The 24,650-nt window shown below is 40.5% G+C and overlaps 1 protein-coding gene across 1 annotated transcript in view; it reads right to left on the minus strand.

Annotated features, from left to right (window-relative positions):
• Nucleotides 1-24,650, minus strand: part of TMEFF1 (transmembrane protein with EGF like and two follistatin like domains 1) — a 209,251-nt gene that overhangs the window by 111,622 nt on the left and 72,979 nt on the right. Inside the window, exon 2 of the mRNA XM_083188421.1 lies at nucleotides 1,083-1,195. Coding sequence (XP_083044547.1) covers nucleotides 1,083-1,195 — 113 coding nt within the window. The remainder of the gene's footprint in view (nucleotides 1-1,082; nucleotides 1,196-24,650) is intronic.

Consider the following 24,650-nt stretch of genomic DNA (forward strand, 5'->3'; position numbering starts at 1 on the left):
GCAAGCTGGTCCCACTTTCTTGGCAGTGCCATATTCCAAATGATATTTGGGAAGATGGTGCATGTGCACTAAAGAGCAAAGTGCCAGAGTCTTTGCTTTCACCACACAGTGCCCTCTTCCGGCATTATGTCACTGGGAATATGGCACCACTTGCGTTTACAAAGGTGCCATATTCCCAGTGACATAATTACATTAAAAAGGCAAGGAGACCGACTTGCCTTTACAAAGTATTTACTTTGGGGAGAAGGGGAAAGTGTAGGTGAACCAAGGCCACTGGGTACTTATGTATTATCTGGGCTGCCGATTTTTTGATTGTATGCCTTAACTTAAGGCATACAATCAGATGCGATGCGATATCGCATCGTATCGCATACGACCATATCGCATGCGATGCGATGCGATGACCCGATTTTTCCATAGGATTCAATGTTAAAATGGACTGAGTCCATTTTAACATGGAATTCAATGGGAAAAAGGGGTCCTTTTCATACCCCTACTATCCAAGTGGGCATGGAGTTGGATATAAACCTGTGGCGAGCGTAGCGAGCCACCGAGCCCGAAGCGTGGCGAGCGAAGCGAGCCCCGCGAGGGGACGGTATTCTGACCCCTTTTCCCATTGAATTCCATGTTAAAATGGACTCAGTCCATTTTAACATTGAATCCTATGGAAAAATCAGGTCATCGCATCGCATCGCATCGCATGCGATATGGTCGGATGCGATGCGATGGACCCGATTTCAAAATCGGCAGCCCAGTTAGTACATAAGTACCGGCCATTGGTGTGCCCCTGCAACAAGACAAGGCCAGGGCCCTGATAATTATTACCCCATCCCCCCTTTCTGTTAGAATCTGAAGAATCAGCACCAGATGTAATTGCTCTGTAGTACTCAGACATATAGTAAAACATTTTTTTTTAATATGGATTTATGAAAGTGTCTATGCGTTGTCTCTTTTGACAGATTCATGGTGATAGAATATTTCTTCCTAAAACTCCATCATTAAATTTTCAAATAAAAATGCACAAAGCTAAATAAACAGTGTGACCTAGATTTGGAATATGACAGGAAAAAGTGTCCAGTTACCTGAAACTGGCAGGCACATTTCAGAACATCACCGTCTTCTATGCAAACACCTCCATATTTACATGTTGATTCATCACACACTCTTCGTACTTCAGACTCTCTCATGTTGAGCTCTGTAAAGTGAAAGTATTCAAGAGAAATATAACTTACTATTGATAAATCCATATGTTTAAAGCATAATAAGCAGTATTTTGAAGTATTAAATATCAGTCTGCAATGAAAACATTTTATTTGTGTTCAAGTCATGAGCCCCAATGTCTACAAAGCAGCAGTTTAGAGTTTAGTATATTATGACACATATATACAGTATAATCCTCAAACAACCAATACACACATGCAAAATCATAAACAGGTAAATGCACTAAACCATAAGGGGGTATTCAATGTGAGGGTCACGGCGGTCGAGCTTGCTCGACCGCCGTGACCCAGTCCCGTTCAGCTCGACCGAGAACATGCAGACAGGATTCAATGTCTCGAGAAGGGGGCGTGGCTGCGAGATACCCGTGGCCGCGAGATACCCTGCTCAATGCTGTCGGGGAAGACAGCATTGAATAGGGCCCAGCGGGCATCTGCCCGATGGGAGATGCTCACCGGTGATTAAATACCCATCTTAGTGGTACCCTAAAATACATTATCTTTTTTTTTTCTTTAGGTCCCTCCTGTAAACTTTTGAGTTAGTTTTTTTTCTTAAATCATAATAACAAAGGCTGAAGGATCTGCTTTCTATGCTTACATAGGTCATTAAAGAGCAATACAATGATCTCTGAGTCCATGAGTCATACAGTATAACCAGAAGGTCAACATTTCACTTCCAAAGGGTGAACTACTGCAGGAGATACATATAACTGGCAGTTCCGCAATGCTGATCTGATCTGAAAACTGGTGGACAATGAACTATGATTTCTTATGGCATACCCTCCAACATGACCCATCCCATTAGGTACAAAATGCTCTGTTCCTGGACTTCCCTGCCAGTGACAGTTACAGATGTGAGCCTACAGCACAGTCCAATATTCAAAGAGGGGGGGTCACATCAACTCTCAGTGATGTTTGGGATGGCAGCTGGTGTGGCTCCCCTTTTTGAATATTGGACTGTGCTGCAGGCTCACATCTGTAACTGCCACTGGCAGGGAAGTCCAGGAACAGAGCATTTTGTACCTAATGGAATGGGTCATGTTGGAGGGTATGCTTATGGCATCTGCGAAATCCTACATGTTAAAAATATCCCAGATTCATATGACCAAGGACATCTCTCCCGATGAGAGTTGTCCTTTGAAATGGCAAAAGTTCTGGGTTTCAGCCCCAGGAGTCCCTCTACAGCAGGCATGTCCAAAGTGTGGCCCTCCAGCTGTTGTGAAACTATACATCCCAGCATGCCTTGCCAACATTTTAGCATTCTCTAATAGCAAAACTGTGGCCAGGCATGCTGGGACTTGTAGTTTCACAACATCTGGAGGGCCATAGTTTGGACATGCCTGCTCTACAGCATGGATGCATAAAGAAGTGTCGGGGACTTAGTACATATGGGAAATGCAGCCCAAGCCCAGAGAGAGCGAATGCACACAAGTGGCGGCTTCACTGCTCACGCACAACCCCCCGCAATTTCTTCTGCAGCCCATAGAAGACAGGTTGGGCTGTCGATCAGACAGGAGCGGCTTCCTACAGGAAATTCTATTGAAGATAGGATGTTGCCTATAGCAACTAATCAGATTCTACTTCTAATTTATTTAGCACCTTCTAGAAGATAATAGATATAATTTGATTGGTTGCTATGGGCAACATCTCATCTTCAGTAGAACTCCCATCTTACTAAATTTACCCCTGTGTGCAAAGCAGTGGCAGAGTTGGGACATAGGCTCACAGTGGAGATCAAAGGTAAGCTAGGGTATAAGTGGGAATAAAATTACATTTATCTTAACTCAACTACCGACTAAACACCTATGAAGGTTTTTAAATCTCATTTGCACCATTTACAAGAGATAGCTAAGATAGTCTAATATGCAAATGTGCTCATGCAAGCTGCAATCCTATAGTTGAAGGAAGGAAATACTAAGAATTGGTGAGAAACAAATATTGTGTATGTCGGTGCTTAATGTTTTAATGGAGTTATTTAATGTGAAGGTGTCTTTTTAAGAGGTTAGTTAATTATGGGGTTAATTTACATAAATGGAATTGAAGATGGGGTTAGTTCATAATGAGGATAACGGTGGTAATGGCTGTAAAGAGGTAAAACGTATTGAAAAGGTTCCCGATTTGAACCAGGTGTGATGCAATCTAGTACATAAAGTACCATACCGCCCATGACCCTCTCCAGGAGGGACACAATGCTCTGTTTCTGGACTTCCCTTTGAATATATGATTAGTATCACCTGTGTCGAAGCACCTTTCTTATAAAATTAACCTGTTTACAACAGGTGATGGCAATCATATATTAAGAGGGAAGTCCAGAAACAGAGCATTGTGTCCCACATGTTGGGAGGTATAAAGTACTGCCAGCACGTCATTTTTTGGCTTGCAATTTGATCTACACGGAATGCACGCATCGTAAGCCAAAAGAAACATGGTTCGATGTGAACTACACGCGATGCGTTTTGAAGTTGAAACCGCATCCTACCATCATACAGTGTGTGGGCACCAACATAGCTAGCAAAGGTGTAAGCATAGATCCATCTTATTTCAGACGGGTCTCTTGCACCACATAGGCTGGCGCATGTATGAACTGGTAGTGATTCTATTTACTTTCCTAGGTAGCTGGATAGATGTGGCCTGACTGCAAAGGTGCTTCCATCTCTGAACACAAGTGAATATCTGCATTTATTACTTATGTGCGGCTGACTTGTGTGCAATTCCGAATACAGCAATATACGTTCAATCTACACAATATTACAATATTTGAGTGATTCCTTTTTTAGGTCTAACTAGAGATGTGCAGGTTCGGATTTACTATGATTTACCCAGAACTCAAAACGGGATCTTATTGGCTATCGGCTGTCACATGTTTTGACTCCAAATCATGTGACAATGGATAGCCAATAAGATCCTGTTTTGAGTTCCGGGTAAATCCCAGTAAATCCGAGTAAATCTCACAGGTCTAATTGCCAAAATAAACACAACAATCTTACAATAACACTAAACAACACACTTCAAGTCGTTTTGAGCAGTTGTATTTTTTGCATGCAGTATAATTTTATATTAACCCCTTCACGACATTTGACGTATATATACGTCATGGTCGGGAAGTACTTCCCGACACATGACGTATATATACGTCATGACTTCTAACTGTCACTGCGTCTAGAGACGCAGTGACAGTTAGGTGATGTCTGCTGTCCCTGACAGCAGACATCCCCCCTCGCCGCCCAGGGGGGGCAGGGGTGCCCCCCCCGGTCGGCGATCGCTGTGATTGGCTGTTCAAATCTGAACAGCCATTCACAGCGTTTCCTGTGTTACCGGCGGCTAAGCCGCTCGGTAACACAGGGATCGGTGGTGATCGGTGCTGTCAGGTACAGCACCGATCACCACCGATGTGCAGCCCACCCCTCGCACCCGCCGGGCACTCACCCGGCAGCAGCAGCGGCTCCAACGGCTCCCCCGGAGCGTCTGGAGCGCACGCAGCGCTGCCCTCCTCCCCCCTCCCCCCCGCAGCAGCAGCAGCAGCATCAAGCTGCTGAAAAAGGTGTACAATAAAATATACGCACTGAAAATATATGTATATATATATATATATATATATATATATACATACACACACACATATATATATATATATATATGTGTGTGTGTATATATATGTATATATATAAATATATATATATATATATATACATATATACACACATATATATATATATATATATATATATATATGTGTGTGTGTGTGTGTGTGTGTGTGTGTGTGTATATACCCCACCGATCGCCAGCCCCCCCCCCCCCTCCCACCCGGCAGCCCCCCTCCCTCCCACCCACCCGGCTGCCGCAGCGCCAGCACCCCTCCCACCCCCCCGCCAGCCGCAGCGCCAGCCCCCCTCCCAAAGCTGGTGACTAAAATGGGGTCACTTGTGGGGGGGTTCCACTGTATTGGTGCTTCGGGGGTCTTGCTAATGCGACATAGCACCCACCATTCATTCCGCCACCAAAAATCACTCCTTCCCTTCTGAGTCCTGCCATGCACCCAACTGGTATTTTTTGGTCACACGTGAGGCATTGCCGTACTCGGGAGAAATTGGGGCACAGATTTTGGGGTGCTTTGTCTCCTTCATTCCTTGTGAAAATAAAAAATTTTGAGCCAGAACTGCATTTTTCTGTAAAAAATTACATTTTTTTACACAAAAATGCAGATCTGGCTCAAAATTTTTCATTTTCACAAGGAATGAAGGAGACAAAGCACCCCAAAATCTGTGCCCCAATTTCTCCCGAGTACGGCAATGCCTCATGTGTGACCAAAAAATACCAGTTGGGTGCATGGCAGGACTCAGAAGGGAAGGAGTGATTTTTGGATTTTGCAGCACAGATTCTGGTTGAATGACCCCCGAAACACCCATACAGTGGAACCCCCCCACAAGTGACCCCATTTTGCAAACTACACCCTTCAGGGAATTCATCAAGGGGTATAGTGTACATTTCAAACCCCCCGGGGTTTCACCAATTTTGATACAACTGAGCTGTGAAAATGAAAAATTTTTTTTTTTTATTTTCACTGCCCAGTTGTACCACAATTGGTGAAACCCCTGGGGGTTTGAAATGTACACTATACCCCTAGATGAATTCCCTGAAGGGTGTAGTTTGCAAAATGGGGTCACTTGTGGGGGGGTACCTAACTTTTAGCATCTTATGGTGCCTAGAAACCTACATTGTGCCTAAAAAATAATCTCATAAAAAGGAGGCTCCAAAATCAAGTAGGTGCTCCTTCTATTATGAAGCCTGTGGTTTGGTCACCGTGCACACTAGGGCCACATATAGGATATTTATGAAAACCAAAGAATTGGGGGAATCAATTTTTAGTCACATTTCTCTAGTAAAATCTACTGTGTTCCTTAGAAAAATGTATTAAAATTGCAAATCTGCAAAAAAAATGAAATTTTGAAATTTCACCTACACTTTCTTTTAATTTCTGTGAAACACCTAAAGGGTTAACAAACTTCCAAAATGCTGTTTTGAATACTGTGAGGGGTGCAGTTTTTGAAATGGCATCATTTATGGGGGTGTCTCACATACAAGTCACTCAAAGTCACATCATAACTGACCTGGTCCCTAAAAAAATCAGAGTTTGAAATTTTCTTGAAAATTTGAGAATTTGCTATTCATATTTTAAGCCTCCTAGTGTCCAAAAAAATGAAAATGAGGTTGAAATAATGATGGCAACATAAAGTAGACATATGGTCTATGTTAGTTATTCACTATTTTGAGTGGTAAGATTATTTGTCTCACAAGCAGAAAATTTAACATTTTGCAAATCGCAAAATTTTCCATTTTTTTACGACATTTTGGTATTTTTCACAAAAAAACACAGACTGTATCGACGAAAATTTACCACTAACTTGAAGTACAATGTGTCACGAGAAAACAATCTCAAAATCACTGGGATAAGTAAAAGCAAAAAAAAGTTATCCCCACTTAAGTGATACATGCCAGATTTGAAAAAAAGGGCTCTGTCAGGAAGGCAAAAACTGGCTCTGTCATGAAGGGGTTAAAACGAAAAAATGAAAACTTTCATCTTGTCAAGGATAAGTGTTGCCAATCGCTTGTCATAGTCAAATTCAAATACAGTATCTGCACCTGTTTGTGCTAAAATATTGTCCTAGATTATCTTTAATGAGTGTCACCTGTAGCATAAATCATTTTAAATGCATTTGTCATGTGTACTCTCAGCAGATGCCATTTATCTCCTTACATGATAATTACTGTATGTCATCAGTACAAAGGTTTTCAAACTTGTTACTTTGTAGAAGCATACTAGTTGGATTTTCATTAGACTCCTGTAGCACTTAAGCAGACATGAGTTAAATAAATACTGAGCCACCTGTTTTTAAACAGAAAAAATACTTAGCTTACATGATTGTGGATTCTTTGCCTTTGCACATGTAAGTGAGTAACTGGACACCAATGGTGCTCCAAAAACTCATCACCAATAATACTGAGAACATCAGTGCCAAATTGAGTGCCAAGTGAATTTGTAAAAATAGATATAAAAAATCATAATCACCTGTAATGTTTACCTTATATAGAAAATATAATCTTTTTTTTTACTCATAATATATATATATATATATATATATATATATATATATATATATATATATATATATATATAATCACACCTTTTAGAAACAGGGAAACTTCCATGATAATGTTTCTTTTTTGGTAAAGCTGAGTAAAGGCCCAGCTCAGGTTTTTGGCCTCACAGAGGGCTAATCAGCACTTGCAGCCTCACAGAGGGCTAACACAGAGGGCTAATCAGCACAAGGCCCATGTAGAGCTGCTGGACTGATCAGTGTGGGCAGACTGCCTGGGGAGGCTGCAGAATCTCTGTGAGAGGAACAAGCTTCCTGATGCACGTAAGCCATCCAGTAGTGACTGAAAAACTTGGTGTTTTGTTTTAGAGATAGGTAGGAATATCCTATGTTTAGTTAGTGCCGGAGAAGCAAGGTATTTTCTTTTGTTGTTTATTTTTGTTTTCTGCTGAATAAAACTGGTTGCGGCCAGTTGCACCCCAAAGACTGGACTTGTATGATTTCTCAGCTGCTGCTTGCTGCCTTCTACCCCAAGAAAAGGCATCCAGATCCCCTACAGTGTTATTTATATATATATATATATATATATGTATATATATATATATTTCAGAACATAGCTCTAAGACACCAGCGCATCAGACTACCCATACATACCCATACATAGGTGTAGTGTTAAGTTTTGGGAAAATTTCTATTTCCTCATGCAATTAGTTATTATAAGGAACACTTAGGACTTTTTTCATAAATATAGTCTGTGGGGTGGCAGCCCAATTCTCAATTTGCTGACTTGGTAGATTGGGTAGAGTTGTGTGAGAAGTATGAAGAGATAAAAGGCCCCTGACCTTTATTATTCAATATGACTATATATCAGTTTAAAACAAAAAACAAAAATTGGTACTTCGCTCGCCAAAAAAAGTTTTTCAAAGTCCTTTCACAGATTAGGAACTATGGAACAGAATATCAGTCCAGAGGCTTAGTAGCAAAGAGGAGTGGAGGATGGTCCCAACGCGTTTCGTCCAGCTATGGACTTCTTCAAGGGGAGCAAGGTAGTCCTTCTAGTAGTAGTAGTAGTACGTTTATTTATAAGGCGCCACAAAGTGTCCACAGCGCCGTACATAGCAAACAAAAAACAAATTACAAGGTAACATACAGGGTGTGTTGATAAAATACAGCATAAATAGGAAGGGTATGATCCCAATCCCAAGAGGATACTTCTATTCCAAGAGTATTTGTTTTTTATATGTTTTATAATAAATGTTTTATATCTAAGAAGAAGTCTTGGTTGATAATTTAATAATTGTACAAAGTGTGGAAAGGCTGAATTCATTGATAAATTATATATGGGTGCTGAATAACACTATTGGGTTGTATGTATATATGTATAAATAGACGCTACACAGATGATATATTTGTCTTGTGGACAGGTGGCCAGGAGCGGTTCGAGACACCGATGGCAGATGTGAATTCCAGGGACTCACCAATTAAATTTACATACTCATTTCATGCTTATGTTACCCAGTTCCTGGATGTGTCTGTTCACATCGATAAGTTGACACTATCCACAGATATATACTATAAAAATGTGGATAGGAATACCTTCCTAATGGTGTCTAGCCATCACCCTCCAGACTTGAAGAAGGGCCTCTCCCGATCCCAAATGATGAGAATCGCCCGCATCATCAGTGATCGATCTGGTTTATCTGACCGATTGGATCAGCTGATTTCCAAATTTTTGGCTAGGGGTTATGATTCCAGCCTTTTGTGCGAACAGAAAGCTGAGGTTATGTCCATGTCCCGGTCTGATCTCCTGGAACCTAAGAAACCCCAGGAGTCTAAGGTGCTACCATGGACTAGCACCTATTTGGTAGCAAGTCCTGTGATCCACATTGCATCTAAAGCCCTCTGGCCTATTGTGAAGAGTGATCCCGACTTGGGGAGTCTCAGTGCAGTACTAGATCTTCTAAAGGCTGCTAACGGTCGTACATTTATATATATTAATGACAACGATATTCCAAATTGCGGCATTATAAAGAATACTATATAACCTTTATAGCAAACTGTACACTAAATTCCTTCGAAATAAGGGAAAAAAGAAAACACTATGGGCGATATTCAATGTGAATACCGGCGACGTGCAGCGAATCCTGTTTAGGATTCGCTGCACATTCGCCACTGCTCGCTGCGTTCCGGAGCCTCGCCGGCTCCGGTATTCAACGAGTCAGGGGCTCGCTGCCCCTGACTGGCGAATTTGAGCTCCTGCGGCGGACGCCGCAGGGAGCCTGAGGACGGTGGCAGGCAGGGAGATGGAAGTCTCCCTGCCTGACCTAGAACGTTTGTGGGGGGAGGTGGGCTCCCCGGGTGCCAGTCAGCACAGGCTGCCCCCCCGGGGGTGCCAGCAGGGGACCGGGTATATTCACTACACCCCATCATGCATATGTAATGATCGGGTGAAGTGAATATATGAATATGTAATGAGCGGCTCGGCTCCAGCCCCCTGCTGGCTGGTCTGTGTAAAAAAAAAAAAAAATTTATTAAATATATATTCATGTGCTTACAGCACATGAATAAAAATAGCATGCCCCTCCTCAGAATAAAATTCCAGATTTTTTGACACCAATTGTAAAAAACAAAACACTTTATTTTAAAAGTTCACCTTCCACTTCACCATAAAAAGATAGCGATTGCTACTCGGTGAATCATGGCGAAAAAAACCTGGAAATGTATTCGCCATCTGGTCATTGAATAGGGTGATTCACCGTTTTAGTCAGAAATTCGCCTTACAGCACAAAATCGCCATAAAAACGAATCAGCCTCATTGAATACCGCCCTATGTAAAGCAATAGTGTATTGGTGCTAGAAATTAATGTCCATAATGTGGTTTCCCAAAGTCCAAGAGTATGAAGCAGAAGTCTTATCCAACGATTTTTATTAAAAAGTCTTAAATATGAATCTGGCACAAGCTTACAAGTCTTCAGTTGTTTTTCATATATAGTACATATACTATACACATGGTCCTAAGGAAACAAATCTCATTACATCTTCACATCCTCCTAATTTCTTCTGGAACAGTGTTGTAAAAACAATTGTCTAAGATACATATCTCTAAGTTAATTAAGAACAATTATGATACAGCTGTGCAACTGATTACTTTGATGTGTTTTCTAATTATCTCAAAATTAAGGTAAATTATACAGGATGAATTAAAACTGTCACACTATGTACTTTTAATTTACGTGCAGTAAAACATCAGACAATATTACTTTATACTGCATTTTTTTTCTAAATTTTTGGCATCAATGTAGTTAACATTATTATATTAAAAAATAATAATAAAAAAAATATATGCTTAACGGAATGAGGATCATCGTAACCATTAAAGTGGCAAGTAAATTTGTCAAAATAGGTGTGAAAAATCCCAAGCAAACATTTTTTATTCGTCATAATGACCTGTAATGTTTACCTTATATAGGAAATATCATGGAGGTTTTTTCTACAACATATTTTATTTGAGTTTACATAACAAATCGATGGTGGCATTTTTAGCGGATATTTTCTGTCACAGAGATGTTGGAACTCAATTGGTTTGATGGATTTACTTGTTCAAATTCCATACAGTGCAAAAATATTAAATTTGTATAGATGTGTCCTTTTTACCATTGCCAAAATAAAACTGGGAGTGACAATACTATATTTCTAGTTTACACTGATCAATTAGACGTGCAGCATTTTTACATCTAGTGTGGTAAGAGTCTGAGATCCAGATTCTCTAAGCTTTAAAAGTGATAAAATGGAGAGTGATAAATAACCAACCAATCAGCTCCCGCCTGACATTTTTTAAAATACAGTCTGTGACATGACAGGTAGGAGCCGATTGGCTGGTTGTTTATCACGCTCCATTTTATCACTTTTGAAGCTTAGAGAATCTGGCCCTGAATCTGTGTAATATGGGCTCTGGTGTAGCTTTTCCTCCAGACAAGGAGGAACACACAACTTTGTACGTGTATAAAACCAATTTCTTGTTTTTATCAGAACATAACGATAATCTCAGAACTTTTTCTTGCCTAATGTTGCTAGCAGCTTTGTTAGCATACTTTTATACACTCCCCGGAAAAGTGGGTTAATCTCTTGGGCTGGCCTACAACCTCCCATACCTCCTTGCTATCCCCCACATGCCCAGCAGCTGCCAGCTTGTGAAGGAAAAATGGGCGGGACATTGATGCGATTTGTGCTGAATCATGCCAATGTAATCCTGTCTGTTACTTTACAATGCTGGTAATCTGGGCTTTGTACAGCTGCAATGATGCAATCACACCCCTACACCACAAGGCTGCCACTTATTACGATAATACCACCCTTGTCATGTCACCCGTGTCACCTTCCCTGGAAGGGAAAGCCAGAAAGTCAGCAAGTATGTGTTCTGGATAGTTGTAGTGTAGAGAGCTATTGTGGAAACGCCCACCTTTATCCTTATTATGCTTTACTCGCTCTATCTCATGTTCTCGGAACTATTGTTTTGTTACTGCTAGATTTTCATTACTTTTTTTAAAACCCACATTTCTTCATTAAAGCTCAACATATCCTTTCAGGCAAAAAAAAAAAAGAAAAACCCCAGTTAATTTTATACTTTAGCTCTTAAACAGCGCGTGTGTCCTGACCCAGAACAGATGAAATCATGGAGAAGGGATGTGGTAAGTTTACAATTCAAGCATGCAGTATAATACAATGCTGGGCTAAACGAAAGAAGCCGAAGGCTCAACGGTTTGGACATTTTTTTTGTGAGATGAGAATCTGAGTGACGCAAGTAAATGAAAAGAGAAGGGGGGGGGGAGGGGGCAGCCTTAGTTCTGAGAAGCAATCAGTTGTACAAAATGAGGTGCATCCCTTAATGGAAATAAATAAGTTTCACATATTGTATTGGATATAGTTGGTTAGTGATACAATATCCATTAGTCTCTATAGTACATATCAAAAAATTGCGCAAACAAACTGAATTTATTCTCAGTTGTTACTTGAATGCTTAAGAGTTGAGCACATTATTGGAAACCAGTTGGGTTTATAAATGTTATAATGACTGATCCACACAAGTGTTTCCAACATTTTGACTGGTAGACATTACTTTGGATGCGGATATGGGTTATGCAAGAAATCTCCACAGCTCAAAACTGATCTGATTACAAATTCTTCAGACAAGATTGATCGCAGATGTGGTGATTGTGTAGCATATGCAATACATCTATTACAGTTTAGAGAATAGTGTGAGAGGTTTTAATCATACTTGGCTACTTTTGAAAAAGCATTTTAGCTTGTGAAGGAAAAAAATGAGCTCTGTGTTAAAGTGGGCGTGTACTGCTCTTTTCGGGAATTGTTGCTCAGTTACACAGCAAACTTTAAGACCCATAAACATAGGAGCCTATTCTGATCCTTCGGTCCTCCATGCGTTCGCACGGAGGACCAATTTTTAGTGTCTTCGCATGCGCAGGCATGTCAGCTGCCCGCCCTGTCAGCTGCCCGCCCTGTCCTTGCACAGGGCGCCCGTAGTTTAGAGTGACTATATTAGTCACTCTGAACTGCGTGCATGGGAAAAATCATTCGATGGTCTCACACACATGCACTGCACATGTACATGCTGCCTCTCCCGGCTTGCAGGAGAGAGGGGAATAGCAGTGTGTGATGCTCCCTCTCTCCTGGATCTCAGCAACGCATAGAGAGCTGCTGGACCCACCGTGACTGCCGATCGGGTGGCGGAGCCTCCACCTTGCAAGAAGAAATTGGCCCACCTGGCCATCGGCCCCTCTGGCATTTGCCAGAAGTGCCAGATGGCCAGTCCGGCCCTTCCTGAATGTATCAAAGGCTCCAAAAGTAGTCCATCCCTATGATGTGTTCAGAGTGAAGTGACCATACGAGCTATCACTTCAGCAATCTATTGGGAATCCTGTGCACTACTGCGTGGTCTACTCACTATGCACCTTCAGAAATCTGTCGTGCGTGGTGTATATTTATATATTACATAAAGAAAGTGAATGACCATGAAACGCTGGCATTCTTATGGGTGCGACGACAACACCCGCACTGCCCGCTCGCACAGCAAGGTTGCACATGTACATAAAAACTTATGCGCATGCACAGTCTCTAAAAATCTCTCCTCTGTGCGAACGCGCAATTACACTAGAATCCCCCATAGACAGAACACTTATTACATGTGCAGGTTGGTGTTTTGCAGGAATGGGAACACTAATTTACCTGAGTGTCTCCCATACAGTTACTGAGGCGTGCACATGATACAAGCAGCTTGCTGACATCTTAATGAGTCAATGAGAGAATTAATTTGTTTGTTGCATGCATTCTCTCTGAGCAGTGCCTCCCAAAACCAAATCCAAGGTGCACGGAGAATTGTATTAATTATCTTTTAATGAACACAAACAATATACTCACATCGCACTGCCTTGCTGCCAAGAGGAAAACTGAAACAAGGCTTTTTACATAGAAATTATGTTCAGCTAAACGCAACAGAAAACAATTTGGACATTTTCAGCATTGCAACAAATACCGGCATGTGTGACTGACAAGCTATTTTATAGATAGGCAAAGCAGAAACAATATCCTTATTCATTCATGCCTAATTTACACATGAGGTATAACAATAAATAGAAGTCTGCAGGAAACTTTTACATGCAAACTCACTTGCTTTAGGTGAATTGGCGTTCGGCGTTCCAGCTATTATAGAAAGCGGAAAAACATTTCCCTCCTTGTTACATACTGGACAGGCAACGTGCACTCATTTGTAATGACACCATAGATGGACTGATGTTCTAAAGCAGCCTGGGCATTGTACTGTGGGTGTGCGCATGTCAAGGAGGTGGTTATAACTTAATAGGGAGTGCCACGAATCATGGCCGAGCAGAGAGCAGGGGTAGAGCTTAATGTGCTATGCAGCCGGCCGGCCCATCAGCCCAGTCCAGCCCTGACCTACACTAAAGTATACACTCACTGTCATGTGTACAGATTTTTCAGATGCTTACTGAGTGATCATAGATAAATGAAACAAGACAGAAAAAAATCCTACAATAGGGAAGAACACAAATGCCACCAATGTCTAAACACAACTGCTGGATGTTTTCTGTAATATAGCATCTAAAGATGCAAAGTATGTAATGACATAAATATCAGCCTGAAACCCAACAAACAGGTGTGAAAGACAAGAATTATAATCTCTGAAAAACTGTAACGTAAGAACACTGAAGTATTACTGTGGACATATGGCATCTGTCCTAGAACTAACCAAACTTTCTGTCATTATAGTAATATTTGCACCATGTAGAGAGCAACCACTGAACTGGGTAGGATGGATAACTCACGGGAGCGACTAGTTGTGACGAACTTTATGGTCAAGAAGGGTTTCTGAAAATGTTCTTGTGACAATTTAATTAGAATATAATATAATCACATATAACTCATAAGGGTAACTTTACTAAGATAGAAGTTCTATTGAAGCTGGAATGTTGCCCATAGCAATAATCAATTAATCAATCAATCAATCTATCTATTATCTTCTAGAAGGTGCTAAATAAATAAGTAGAATCTGATTGGTTGCAATGGGCAATATCCCATCTTCAATAGAGCTCCCATCTTAGTAAATTTACCTCATAGGCTGCTTATCTTGTGGCTCATCAAAGTCACAAAAATAACAGAAAACGGTCATTAGAAATGAATACAAAAATCCAATCTGTATGACTTTGATAAAGGAGGGAGAAAGGGGACTACAATGAAATATAATCTAACGGAAAAGTTTACTAAAACAAAAAAAATAAGTCAAATATAATGTAACAGAGTTTATTAAAACAATAAACAAATACAATAAAACTGGTACCAAAAATACACTAGTAGTGATAGACAATGCTGTATATGCACCAAAATACAATGTTAATTAGGGCAACCTGAGATCTTTTGAATCAAACTCCGTTCTGACAGTCATTAGTGAAATAGCCCCTAATCTCCAGTAGATGTAAAAGCATAATTATTGGTTTTATAAGATCCCGATGAGATGTACGTCAAGAAGCCGGTTAGTTGGTATACTGTGCGGGTGACCCAAACAGCTGTTACAGAAGTAGCTGTAGTGAAATAAATAACCGCTGTGACGTCACTTTGATCATACTGTGACAGTGATGAGGATGCCGCTTTGCTCCAAGAGGTTCATACAGTATATCAAGCAGTGAAAACAGCAGAGAGGTGGGTGAGTGGAGAAGTTGTTCAGAGCAACCAATCAGCATTTAACTATCATTTTACAGGATGTATTTGATGTATCCTCAAAGCTGCTTGGTTGCTGTTGCCAACTTTTTCACTGGTGCACTTCACTGCTTGATACATCAACATTGGTATATTGTTTGGGTTGGAGCATTATGGCAGCTGCAATGTGAAAATCTCATTTCTCATTTTGGAACTTCCCACCCAATCCAACCCCTTCCTGGTCAACCACTGCTTACAGTATCTCTATTTATTAATGGCTTCGTGAGAGAGGGATTCTTATAAACAGCTGAATACTCACCCAACCTCAGATGAGTTAAACTCCATGTTATAAAAAGCTACTTTGTATGTGCTGTATATTTTTAGCTGTTATGCATGTTGTTTAATTATATTTTATTAATACATTTTCTTTATACAGTAGTTTACCATTTAAGGTGACCAATTGTTATTATCCTGTTATCTGTACATGTTAATGCTGGTGAATAAGGGCAATCCATTTTTGTGGCTGTTAGTGATATAATTTAAGGTCTTGTCTATAATGAGGGACATAATGTTGACAGCTTTGATCAGCAGTAGCCCCCTTCCTACAGAAAGGTAGCAATGCAGCCCGCTCCACTGCTGCCGCTGCCTCCCAGTAGGTCTTCTAAAAGTCACTGCCATTCAGAGTGAAGCTAGTGCAGTCTCACGGACTATTGTACATCTGGCTTCACTACAAGGTGGCCCATTGGTAAAAACAGCCACTGACTGCAGTTTTATATTGGACTTTCCTCACTTTCCAATGTGTATTATGGAGGTAGTAGTGTTTTATAGGCTATGGCCACCCTAGCATCTCACTCATTTTCTCAGAATCCCAAAACCAAAGGTCTACAGGAAATTTACCTAAAGCCTCTTTTTCCTTATAGGGAAAATATTGCAGTTGGCAGTGCAGTGATCCCTTATGTGGACTGCTTTGGGCAGAGATGTCAACTGCAGACAGAACTAGGGTGCCTGCAATGGGAAGATTGTACTGCTGGCTATGATGGGCAGGAATGGACTGCTGGCTATGATGGGCAGGAATGGACTGCTGGCTATGATGGGCAGGAATGGACTTCTGGCTATGATGGGCAGGAATGGACTGCTGACTACTATAAAGAGCAGGAAAGGACTGCTGGCTATGATGGGCAGGAATGGACTGCTGGCTATGATGAGCAGGAATGGACTGCTGGCTACTATGATAGGCAGGAATGGACTGCTGGTTATGATGGGCAGGAATGGACTGCTGGCTATGATGGCAGGAATGGACTGCTGGCTATGATAGGCAGGAATGGACTGCTGGCTAGGATGGGCAGGAATGGGCTGCTGGCTATGATAGGCAGGAATGGACTGCTGGCTATGATGGGCAGGAATGGACTGCTGGCTATGTGTACTGGCATACAAAATGGCAAATGCACTTGATCAAGGTTTTGTCTTATTTTTTCTTTTATACTATAGTTGTTCTGTTGAAGATTTTGTAAGTCTTCCTTTCAGATTGTGTCATTATAATTGGCACATAATAGGGTCTGATTTTTTTGTGCAAGCCAAAGTCACACCTCCTTGCACACTTGCAAATGTAATAGCCTTCAAACTTGTTGAGTTACAAGTATGCGTCTGTGAGAGCTTGCAAGGGGTTAAACTCGCACTCTGTAATGCAAGTTTCAGTATAAGGTTTGAGTTGTACAGAAGCAAGTCCCCTAAAGCATAACCAGCACTGGTCCTGAAAAAACAATATAATTGTATAAGCAAAACTACCTGAATCAACCCGCCACCCACTGCCAAGGTGTGTCGGGGGTATCCAAAGTCTTCCACCCAGTCATTCAGTGAACTCACTAGTTAGGGAGGTTAATTCTTTAGACAGTGGTATCAATACAAGCGTGTCTCCACTCTGCCCCCTACTCATTTTGTTCCTCTTATTTCTAGAATCACTACTAATCCAAGACCATACACATTTTTTTGCTCTGTATTTTTTGAATCAGGGCTGCATAGGTAACAATTACATTCCAGTAGATGTCGCCCTTATTGGGTGAGCTGAATTATTAATGCTAATGCTCCTATTGGTTGTGGGTTCTTCTATCCCCATCTATATCATCAACTATACATCTGTGTATAACTAGTTTTTGAATAATGACCCCAATAAAATGCACATTAATATAATCATACTGAATTGTATTGTCAAGTGCTAAAATAACAGCACAATTAAAATGAAATGTATTCCATGGTGCCTTGCAATATAAGCATGCTTTTCTCAAGGTACTAGCATATACTACTTGTCCTAGTCACTGTGTTTTGTACAGCAGCATCCCTGATGATTGAATTTAAAATACTGTATAATTTTAAAGACTACAAATCTTCTGCTGACGGATATGGTGTAGATTTCATGGCCCACAAAAGACTAATGGATCAGACTTTACTTTTAAGCAAAGACATGACATAAACCATAAAATGGCTTCTGAAATATACATTGGTCTATATTTACTATGTAGTTAGAAACCTTTCTTCCATCTATTATTCTATCACGCAGATATTTCCTAGTGGCTATGATAAATTTGCTTCACAATGCAGCAGTATGATTTGTAGCAGTTTTCTGCATTGTGGAGAGCATTGTAAATCAATGTTGGTAGCACAGGCTGCCATAGGATACTTACACCACATGCATTTCTCTCAGGAGACAAGCACACGCACACACACACACATAAGCACTACAGTATGTCTATTAATTACAGCAGACCACTACACACACAAACTCAGTTTTTACCTGGTATTTAGCAGTTTTTTTACCATTTCAAAATGGTAATATGTGCAGTATGAAAGGTGCAGAGTGAATTTACTGGTTCTATAAAACTGGTATTTCTAAATGGTAATAAAGCAGTGTTCTACCCGTTTCAGACCTGTTTTTTTTTCATCCACTGTTTTCTATGGGTTTAAATGGGTTCAATGTTGTGAAGGGACAAAAACAGCATTAAAATACCATTTAAGTACAAAAACTGTATTGAAATACTGTTTAAACATTTGCAGTGTGAAAGAGGTTTAACTTACTGAGACATTTTAATGAAACATTTCAAATGCTGGGTCTAAAGACCCATACACACTTTGCGACTTTGAGCTGAAAGTCGTTCAAAACAGCAGGTTTGAGCGGCTTTCAGCTCAAAGCCGCCCAGTGTGTATGGTCCGGCGATGAGCGCTGCTGCGCGCTCACACAACATCGCCGGGAAAGCAGCTCATCTGCTGGTAATACCAGCAGATGAGCGGCTTTCAGGACGGCTTTACATAGCGCTCTGCTATGCAATGCCGTCCTCCCCTCCTCCGTCGGAGCCAGGCTGGGGAAAAGCCGCTCAATGTGTATGCACTGAGTGGCTTTCCCCGCAGCGATGACTGTCATCATCGCTGTCCATACACGCTGGGCATAGTTGCCCAGTGTGTATGGACAGCGATGATGACTATTATCGCTGCGGGGAAAGCCCCTCAGTGCATAGTCGCCCAGTGTGTATGGACCTTAAGCAGGTTTTGCAATGTGAAAGCAGTATACAGGTTGAGTATCCCGTATCCGAATATCCGTTATCCGAATTATTCCGAAAACCATACTTTCCAGCAAGTGGAGAAAAAAAATTGTTTAGCTAAAAACTCACTGGGGACATTTGTAACAGCACTACTGGTGACATGATATGTAACTGGCACTATATATGTACAAGAAAATGATTGCTTGGCATTCAAATTCAATATCTGAGATAGTACACAAATTTTGTTCCATGTTTTGAAACCTTGTTTTTTGAACAAATAAAATATATTTGTGTGTATTTTATGTGGTAATAAAATATATTTGTGTTTATTTTATGTGTTTATACAGCATAAATGCAAGATACTTCAAAATACATCATTGAAATATTAAAATATTCCAAAATACGGAATAATCCGTTATCCAAAATTCTCCTGGTCCCGAGCATTTTGGATACGGGATACTCAACCTGTAAATGTAGCAAATATTTTCAAAAGTCTTGAGCCTGTTTCTAAATACTTTGGGCATTAGTTAGAATTTAAAGCAAAATCAATCAACATGACATGATTTACAATTATGTAGAGAGACTGTGATATGAATGCAACGCAACCTGCCATACTAATTTGCATAGCAGCCAGGTCCCACGGAAGTGAATGGGAGGCCGCACATGCAGGCTCCCATTCCCATCAATGGCGTTGCAAACATTCGCTACATGCTATAACACGAAATCTCAGCAAGGATGTAAAAGGACAAATCTGTAATATAAGGCAAGTGATTATTTAAGCAATAAAATACAGTCAGCTTATTTAAAACACAGCTTGTAAGTTTAAGGCTGCACTGCAGGCATAGCCGTCTTTTCTGAAAGGTCAAGGAGAAATTTCGGGGCGTTCTCCTTGACTCCTAGGAGAGCAGGGATGCACCACTCACCCTCACAGTAAAAGAGGGAACCAACAGCTTGACAATACAATTTGATGCAATTTGCTTCTTCATGGCTCCTCTGCTGGAATTATTAATGTACGGCTATACACCAAGGTTGGCAGCACCATGATAATGTAAATGTATGTCAAGTCTTTTTAATATTTTATTACATTTTTCTTTAAATAGACTCCTTTTTACCTTTTATCCTTAACATTTTAGGTTACATTTTTTCTTGATACATAGGGGGGAATTTACTAAAGAAAATGTGTAAAAAAATAGGTGTATTTGTATCCAGAAATACACTTATTTTTGACATTTACTATCCCGAAAATATGGCAATTCGTATTCTATCTATTCTATGTGCTATCAATACGTATACGAATTGCCGTATTTTCGGGATTGTATATGTCAAAAATAAGTGTATTTCTGGATACAAATACACCTATTTTTTACAAATTTCCTTTAGTAAATTCCCCCCATTATCTGGGAGTATTGAAATATTAACAATGGATGCAGCATTCCCCAGAGGAAAGAACGTCCAAGGGTAGTAATTTTCAAAGTCTTGAATTTCTTGCACCGTCAACTTATTTGGTCTGCCTCCAGGAAAAATAACCCAGTAAACTGGGAGGGACATCCACTTAGGTTCTTCCAAGATTTTTCAGTGGCCTTGTCAAAAGAGAGACGCTCTTATTCTACTGTATGCTCAGACTTAGTTAAAGCAAACCGGAAATTTTATATGATGTATCCTGCCTGCCTGCGTATTTTCTCGGGAAATGGGTTCAAAGACTTCAGGTCGGCGAGGGAAGCAGAGGATTTTCTTAAGAAAGAAGTTAATGGATTCAATCCAGATGACATCTCGGACACAGCCCATATCCCAGAAGGTTGAAGATTACAGGGATCCTTTTATTGTTTCTAGGAAGCGAACTTTTGTTCATGCCGGAATGACAATTGGCTCTCGACATGAATAAGGACACTGATATATGACTGTCGAAAAACGGGACTATACCTTCAAATAAGATATTAATCCTGAAAGAATGGTTCCTTCTGATGAGTATAATTTTATTTTTCATATTCTTTTTCTTTTCTTTCTTGCAAGTTTAGAGGAGAAAGAAATGTTCGGGAAATGTTCTAGGAAATGCTTTACATAATTTAAGCTGATAAAAGCTAATAGTTTGACTCTTATAGCCAGGTTTAATTATAATATAGCTATATGTAATTTGTTTACTAAATGGCGGGGGCGGGTGAATGGAGCCTGCTGGATTAAACTAGTGTTAAGTTAAAAAATTAGTCTGTAGATCTGGGCCCGCTAGAAGCTCCCAGGTCTCATAGATTCTGGAAGTCTACATATTGTTCTATGTTAGCTGTTTTTTTTTACTTATTGTATGTCCTTATTTGTCTGATGTTCCCTTCATATGTTTCCCTTTCTGCTACCCACTCCCTGACAGAATATCTGATATATAACTTGATATGTGTACTGATTGGGCTTTTAGATGGCACTTAAGATCGCCTCGTTAAATATCAGGGGTATTCATACGCCGGCAAAAAGAAGAAAGCTTTTATCCTATCTAAATAAACAAAACATAGATTTAATCTGCCTCTAAGAAACACATCTGATGCCCCCTGAGGTCAAAAAACTCCAGATGATGGGGTGGAAAGTATTGGGATCCTCGTCATTAAGTTCTAAATCATGTGGGGTTATCACCCTGGCTAAGGGTTCCATAGATATCCAGGTCGGATCTGTGTTCTCTGACCCTGGTGGTAGGATACTAATAGTTAAAGCGGTGGTAAACAAGATAAACATCACAATAGGCAATATATATGCCCCTACGGGATACAAAAAGTCTTTTTTTACAGAACTACTAGCCCGGTTATATACTTATGATCCCACCTCTCTTATTTTGTGTGGAGATTTAAATTTAATTTCATCAATAGGATTAGATCGCTCATCAAAAAAATCTAAAATCACTCATCTTCCAAAAATAGGGGTCCCTTATTTAAATAAAATGCTGAATTTGGTGGATGCGTGGAGGATTCATAATCCAATAGAAAAGAATTACACATGCCTTTCCCTCACTCATGATTCATGGTCTCGTATTGACTACATCTTGGTGGCGGAACCCTTATTCACAAGAGTATCAAGACCTGACATTGCACCACCAGTGTTATCTGATCATGGCATGGTTTCATTGGTGCTGGAACCCCACACACCCTCCAAAGCAAATCCAATTTGGAGATTCCCCTCCCATTTGATCCATTCTAAAGATCTTCAAGCTCATATTGAGAAGGCCTGGGCCCATTTTCAAATAGATAATGGGAGACATCAGGAAACTGAACCTATGGTATTCTGGCAAGCTGCAAAAACGGTATTACGAGGAGAGATAATATCATTCCTCTCTCATCAAAAGAAAAAACTAAATAAAAAATACGTAGAAATCCAGTCAGAATTATCTGAAGCTTTTACTAGTTTTAAACAGTCCCCCAGTACAGTGACTAAAGCTAAGTTTTTAGTAGCCCAGACCCAAAGTAATGAATATTTACTAAGCATAGGGGACAGGTACCTTTTCAATGTTAGTTCTAAGTTTTACAAGTTTGGGAATAAGATTGGAAAGATGCTGACTAACCTTTTGCAGGGCTCTAGACATAAAACCTCAGTCCAACCACTGTTGTCAGAAGATGGCACACTGTCGACGACAGACGCCCAAGTTGCGGACATTCTGAAAAAGTACTACGAAACACTATATTCTGCACCTAATTCTGAATTGGAGGATCAGGGACAATTAGATGCGAACCCTTCTCCTTCCTTAGAGAGGGCGGCTTACTGGGATTTACTACCGTTCCCTCAGGTGCCAGAAACAATAAAGGATGCTTTGGTGGGGTCAATAACAGAAGAGGAGGTGCTATGGGCGATTGATAGGTTAAAACCTGCTAAAGCGCCGGGCACGGATGGGTTTAGTAATGAATTTTTTAAAATGATGGCTCCACACATAGTAAAGCCTCTGACAAAAGGCTTTAACTTTATTATAGAAAGTGGTACTTTACCTAATCATTTTTCGGACGCCATTATTAAAGTTCTACCTAAAAAAGATCGCTGTCTTAATTTACCAGGTTCATATAGACCTATAATCACTCCTAAATACTGAGTATAAACTGTTTACAAAAATAATTGCGGAAAGAGTAAAGGGTATCCTTCCGGCTATTATTCATAAGGACCAGACAGGATTTATTACGGGCAGGCACTCGGTTGCCAATGTTAGAAAGCTGCTGGCAGCAATTCAGAAGTCGAACGCCTCCTCGGCGTCCAGTGGAGTTGATAATTTGGTCCTCACGCTGGATGCCGAGAAGGCGTTTGACATGGTCCTATGGCCTCACTTATTTAAATGCTTAACAAATTTCGGTTTTCCCTCTAAATTCGTAGATATAATCCGTACACTTTATTCATCTCCCAAATCGACAATAGCGTGCAATGGGCTTTTATCAGATTCTTTTCATTTGCAAAGGGGCACTCGCCAAGGGTGTCCGCTGTCGCCGCTTTTATTCGCGATTGCAGTGGAACCCTTCGCGATGGCCGTGCGTACATCACCCCTAGTACAGGGGATCAAGGTGCACCAAGAAGAAATTAAAATTGCATTATTTGCAGATGATACCCTTATATTTTTATCAAATCCCTCTCATTCTTTACCGGCCATTCTACATCTTATTAAATCCTTTGGGGAAAGATCGGGGTACAGGGTTAATATTACAAAATCTGAGATACTATTATTGGGTGACAAGTCTAAACAGCCGACACAGAGGCTTGATTTTCCCTTTCCAATTTGTCAGAGCCATTTCAAATACTTGGGTGTTCAGGTGGGTGGGGATCTAGATAAACTATATACAAACAATTATGGACCCATAATTTCACAAATAATGACTAAGTTGGAGGGTAGGGTTGGAAAGACCTACCTATTTCCTTAATGGGCAGACTGGCAGTGATAAAATCTATTATTATGCCAAAAATACTATATTTTACACAGATGTTGCCTATTGCTTTGAAAAAGATTGACATGGCCAAATTAGATTCACTATTTTCCAAGTTTATTTGGATGGGCAAACGCCCCAGAATAGCCAGGGCTAAACTTAAATCCCCTACAGCAGAAGGGGGACTGGGGTACCCAGATATCCAGAGCTATACCTTGGCTATCCATCTGAGGTATATTGGAGACTGGCTCCTAAACAAATCTTCGTATACAGACAGGGCTCTAGAAAGAAATATTTTTTATCCTTATTCACCAGGAGCTTTGCTGCAGATGAAACGAGGTGAAATACCACCAGAAGTCAGAGAACACATCCTTTTTAAGGATACCTACTCGGCATGGATTCAAATCAATAAAATCACTAAAGAAAATCCATATGAAACTCACTATGTGCCTCTATGGGGCAACCCGGCTTTCCCACCCACCATCATGGACCTAAGATACATCATTTGGAGAGAGAAGGGGTTAGACCTAGCGAACAAAGTCTTTGACCCAGGGGGCAACGTACTCTCGTTTGGGGATCTAGCTCTGAAGTATAACCTCCCTAACACGCACCTATTTATGTATTACCAGGCACGACACTTCACGGCCGGCCTAGCACTTAGGAAAAAAGAACCTCCAGTTATTAAGCTACGGTCACAGATCAGTAGCCTAGAAT

This window comes from Crinia signifera, chromosome 5 (assembly GCF_055691185.1).
Source record: "Crinia signifera chromosome 5, ASM5569118v1, whole genome shotgun sequence".
NCBI lineage: Eukaryota > Metazoa > Chordata > Amphibia > Anura > Myobatrachidae > Crinia > Crinia signifera.